The 5,899-nt window shown below is 34.4% G+C and overlaps 1 protein-coding gene across 1 annotated transcript; it reads right to left on the minus strand.

Annotated features, from left to right (window-relative positions):
• Positions 1-4,895: 4,895 nt before the first annotated feature.
• On the minus strand, positions 4,896-5,399 carry LOC131058278 (uncharacterized). The gene has a single exon (XM_057992158.1). It carries the CDS (start codon positions 5,397-5,399, stop codon positions 4,896-4,898), a length of 504 nt encoding a protein of 167 aa, XP_057848141.1.
• Positions 5,400-5,899: the final 500 nt, after the last annotated feature.

Genomic DNA, 5,899 nt, shown 5'->3' on the forward strand with positions numbered 1-5,899 from the left:
ACTCTACCTTTAATTAGATAACTCTCAATGTGAAAGTGAATCATAGTCATCCATCCATTTCTTAAAACTTCTAGAAATTGAGACCAAATCCCTTCTTTTTCAAGACACATAATCTTGGTTTGAAGATGTAGAGGCTAACCAAACAAGCAATAGACATAGATATCAAACTCAAGAACATATTATTTTCTACTCCACTGAAGGTCTACATGGAATTAGTATATTAAATATTATATTTTTTTGTAAATAGATAATTTTTGCCCTAATTACCATGCTTACAAGGTGTTAGTCAAATATGGTCCATACAAGACCACACAATAGTTTGTACCTATTATAGATAGAGAGTAGTATGTTGTCATTGATGGTAACCCATAATGCCAGTCCATGTTACACTCATATGCTACCAAAGATACACTTGTATTACTAAGGTGGTTCAGTGCAAATATGGTATCCACATGTTACCTTTATGGTAGAATTCAACCTTGCGGAGATGTGGAAGACAAAGATTTAGCATTGTAGTGGTCTAGAAAACAAAATATATTTACTATACACAATTGTATCTATTCTTCTGAATTTCATTGTTGGAGTTACCTTTTATTAGCTAATAATTATTTATTTAATTATTAGTCTATTATACTCCATGCTTAAGCTAAACTTAGGAATCTTATAATTCTTTAGGGTTTTCTCCTTTAGGGTTTCGAGTATCCTCTTATAAGGATTCTCTCTTTGTATTTTCATAACAACTGTAATTATTGAATTGCATTCTTGTTGCACAATCAATATGACTCCTCTTTTCTAGATCTCTAAATTCTGACCTCTATAGTTTTTTTGCTTCTCTCCTTTTGTGACAGGTTTGCATGCAGGTGATCTTTGGGAGCTGTAGAGTTGATTTTTCCTCAACTCCAATATAGTATCAAAGCTCCAGATATGCATGCCCTTGTTCTCTTCATGAGAGATTTTGGGCCTTGTTTTTCAGATCTATGTATTTGGGGGGTTTTGCAGTTGCTTCTTTCCATTTCTGTGGGTAGCTTATTTTTTGGTACATTTTGGTGCCAAAAGGACCTCACAGTTGGATTCAGAAGGCTGATTCCATGATTTTTGATATATAATTTGCCTATTTTTCAGTGATAGGGGCATCTAGGGCATGATTTTGTATTGGCTCATTTTTCGAGGCACAAAAATCCGTATGACTATACCTGCAAATGCGTCTAAAAATTTTCGTCAATTTTTTTTGTACTCTTTTTATGCCCTACAAGAGGTTTTTTTTTCTTTTGGTCGTAACTTTTTCATACAGAGGCATTTTTTCAAAAACCTTCTATCGTCGGAAAGCTCTTTCCGAGCTCTATCCAAATCTAGAGGTTTGAACTTTTGATTGCTTTTTTGATGGTGGTTTTTTTTGTCAAAGCCAGAGGTTCCTTTTTGCACTCCGAGAAACATCACTTGAGCATTCGAACTCCATTTTTTGAAAACTTTATATTTTTTGAAAGCTTTTCTTATGTACTTTCCAGTCATATGAGTGTTCTTTTTAGATTCTGCTCTAGGTATATTTTATTCAAGTTTTTTCTTTTTAGCACTCTTGTGAATATCTTGGATGTTTCAGGTCTTGAGATCTCTTTCTTTGAGTAGGATGTCTCATATTTGGCTTTTTGTTTTCAGTCTTCTATCTCTTCTTATCATTGTAGCATTTTATTTATGCAAACACACTAAGATAAAGTGCCACCATGCATTGTATACTCTGGATCTTGCACATATTATTCCTCATTGTACATGCACTACTTATAAAGTGCCATGGGGGGGTTGATTTTTGCTTTTTGTTTGTCATCTACCTCTGTCAAGTGAGTGTTCCTTCCATGACACTATGTACCTTTTCTGCACCTTCGATGTTCCTGACTCTTCGTCATGCAGTTCTTGTTGGCCGTTCTTTTCAGTGTACCTGTCCCTCTCCCTTTTCAACATTATGGGGATGTTTGTACTATTATTATAATGCTTCTTTGGTTTGATTGATCAACTCTCCAGGCTTTGGTGTTTCATGCCATTTGTATCTTTGACGTCAGTTGTTTGCTTTTGTTTGCCATCTGATTCAAGTAGTGTCATTTAAGGGCACTCATGCAGATTACAGTCTTCTCTACCTAGTCATGTTCTATTTTAGTGGAGGTTCTTCAAATCAACAGTTACTCTTAGACAGTGTTTGTAGCTATTTCATGCTTCAGTGGTGTTCTTCATTCTCTTGTTTTTCTTCCTATCTTCTGGAACACTCTTGTTTGGAGGCTTCTTAGTCCTTCACTTGAGCTTTCATCTCTTCTTTGAGAGGAGTTTTGTTTCCACAGAGTTTTCTCCTATTTCTCCACTTTACAAAGATTTTATTGTACTTGGGTACCTCATCAGGCCTAGTTGCTGGGACCCATTGTTGCTTTCATGCATTTTTTACATGTTTTTTAGTCCTTAGTTGTTTTTTAGCTACTCCCTAAGTTCATCTTAAGGGGGGGTGTTGGAGTTATCTTTTATTAGCTAATAATTATTTATTTAATTATTAGTCTATTATACTCCATGCTTAAGATAAACTTAGGAATCTTATAATTCTTTAGGGTTTTCTCCTTTAGGGTTTCGAGTATCCTCTTACAAGGATTCTCTTTTTGTATTTTCATAACAACTGAAATTATTGAATTGCATTCTTGTTGCACAATCAATATGGCTCCTCTTTTCTGGATCTTTGAACTTTGGCCTCCATATCTTTTTTGCTTCTCTCCTTCTGTGACAGGTTTGCATGCAGGTGATCTTTGGGAGCTATAGAGTTGACTTTTCCTCAACTCTAATATTCATATTCATACTTAGTATCCTCAATAAGTTAGTGTTATGGTGAGATCTATAAAAAAAAAAATCAATTTTGATGTCTAAATAAGATGCAATAGAATATACACATGTCTAAAGTGATCTACAGTGATATCTTGTCAATTTGGCACACCACACATGGTGGTGAGGAATAGAAAAATGGTCTAAGGGATTAATAGACTATCTACTAAGGTATAACATAGTAATTCAATTTGAACTCCTTTGCACAATAACATATTGTCTCGCGGTTCAGAAGTTAAGATTTTTGAGCTATAGAGATTTTATATTTAGAGTTTTAGGCCACCACATTTTCCACAAATAAAGTTAGAGATGACTATCTTACCAGAGCCAAGGCAGAGCAAAGGGTCTCAAAAGAACAAGTTGGAATGCTCCACATTTTATTGTAGTAATTATCATGACAATGTGCAGTTTTGAAGACTTTTTCATGGAGCTCTAATGTATGTTCTATCCAAGTTTCATATGGTGTGGTGTACCACAAATTTAGTTTTCATGGTGCCAAAGTAACATGGTTTTCTTGGTATGCTTTATCTTCATTTGTACTAGTGGTCATGCACTTGTGCTAACATACACCAATCAAATATTAAAAAGGATACATGAAGAGTTGTTTGGAAAGGGTAAAAGTGTATGTATATTGATCCACATAGTGATACCCATCTTCTTTCGATACATCAAACAATTCAATATTGTCTCTTTGGTTGAATAATGGGTGATAGGCCAACTAGAAATTGTTTCATGCTTGTGCCATGTTTCTTTGTGTCAATGCCACTTTGAGAGTTTGCATTCAGATGTGTGTGGGCCAATTTGAATCTTGCTTTGAACTGTAACATGTTATCTCTCATGGCTTATGAGTTTTGTAGATGACATCTATTGCACATGATTCATATACTAATGGCGTATTTGATATTTTGAATACTTGTGGAAAGTATTTCTTGTGGCCGATTGATGAAATCATTTCACGTCTCATCTACATGTCATCTTAGAGCCAAACTAATTAAGGTTTTGAAGATTGCAGTGGATATGTATATATAGAAGATCAATATTGTTGATTAATTAGAAAGTGAGTGTGTGTCTATAATGTGAAAACGCTAAAGGTAGTGAGCCAAAATTAGTCAATTGTGTAGAACAAAAATATTGTTTATTGATTAGTGGAGTAAAGCCATCAATTTTAATCATTCATTTTTATTCCAACATTATACTTCAGGGAGTTGTAGCCCTAAAACAAAGCTGTAATTTTGTTATATCATTGTGAGGCTAGATTTGGACAACAAATCCAAGCAACTTTTTCATCGTGGTTTTTCCCTTGTTCAGTTTTCAACATAAATTTAGTGTTATAGTTATGTGCTTCTATATTTTCATTCTTGTAGCTAGGTAGTTGCTTTTGATAAATGGTTGCTAATTTACTTAAAGAGAATTTGTTTAAGTACTAATTCCCCCTCTCAATACTCTTGTGTGTTCAACACTACAAACATGAATAAAATCAAAAGAGACATCAAAATTGTCCAAACAAAACAAACGATTATAGTATAAATAAAACCTACATACAACAAAGTACCATACAAGACATTACATTTATTAAACCAACACAAAAAAAAAACTACAAAACACCTAAAATATATTTTTACGTGATAAAGTTTAATCAACCTAAAAAATACTCATACACCAAAATGTATATATATACATTTTTTTGGACAAGAACAATTTGATGCAAGATATGTTCCCTTGGACATAACCTCGATGATTTTTTTATATCAGATTCGGTAGAATCCTTGACTCACAAACCGTTACCACAATCTTGGTCATTAATTGAATGCATTGTATGAAAAATAGGGACGACAGAATGCATCTTGTGTTTAAGCTTTCGTGGAAGAGTAATTTGTTTGCTTTTAGTACAGCTGTAACCTTCTTATCCCATTAGGTTGTTGAGATAGCTGTAATATTCTCAAGGTTCCGTATTGAATTTAGTACATGCAAGTAAACACTTATTTATTTGTTTATTTGTATTCACTGTACATTTCATTCTTATATACACAAAAACAATTTCTTCCACCTCAAGCAACTTCCACAATAGTTTCAAGATTCGACTTCCACTCTTTGCTTATACCCGATCGGACTCTCTTAACACAACACAGAGAAGAAGAATATGATGGTGATGATGGTGATGAACATTCCTCCTCTTCACCAGAATAAGGATGCATGTTAAACAGTGGGTGCACTTTTCCTCCAAATTTGGAAGAGAGAAATTGTGCTGTTGCATTATTCGCCTTCAAAAGAAGAGAAGCCATGTCCTTCTCACATAAAACAAACCCTAATTTCCTTCTAGGAACAATAAAATACAACTGCCCAAGCTGCAGCTCTTCATGAGGAAGAAGCTCTGTTATAAATTTGCCAATGTAAAGAACATCAGAACTACAGATAAAATGACCCGGATTATTCTTCAATATCTCTTCAACCTTGACAGGATCTGAGAATTTCTGAATGCCCCCGTCCATTAAGATAACGTTTGCAGTCGGTTCATAGACATCATTACTCTCAACAGAAATGCAAATTCCCATTATCAAAAGTTGAAAAAGAAATCCCTCTTATCACTGTAAAATCTGACTTAAAACTTCTCCCTGAATGATGGTCTATGAGAAACTTATCTCATTCAGGCTTAGCACAGTACCAATGGGCTTGGTAGCCTAATATATATGACTGCAAATGATCGAGAAGTCTGTGTGGTGAAACAAACTTGAATAAAGAAATCCCATTTGTTTCATTCACAGGGAACACTCCTCACATGGAAACGATTCTTCTATTTAGAAGAAGACAGGTTGCCTTTATTGTTTGTCGCAGAGGTAACATATTTTATCTCTGCAAAAACAGATGATATTGCAGTAATGTTTGCGGGTAAAGAGATTGTACTGAGAGAACAGTAGTGTATTACCAGATAATATTGCTTGCAGTTTCATGGAAGGAGAGGAGGAAGCCCATTTATATTATCAATCTTAGTCCGACATTTCTTTTATCTCATTTAAAATGCTCATTTGTCTGTGATACACCAGACATTGTCTGT

Source organism: Cryptomeria japonica, chromosome 9 (genome assembly GCF_030272615.1).
Source record: "Cryptomeria japonica chromosome 9, Sugi_1.0, whole genome shotgun sequence".
NCBI lineage: Eukaryota > Viridiplantae > Streptophyta > Pinopsida > Cupressales > Cupressaceae > Cryptomeria > Cryptomeria japonica.

Coding starts and splice junctions, on each gene's coding strand:
- LOC131058278 (XM_057992158.1), bottom strand. CDS start 5,399: ATGGGAATTTGCATTTCTGTTGAGAGTAATGATGTCTATGAACCGACT.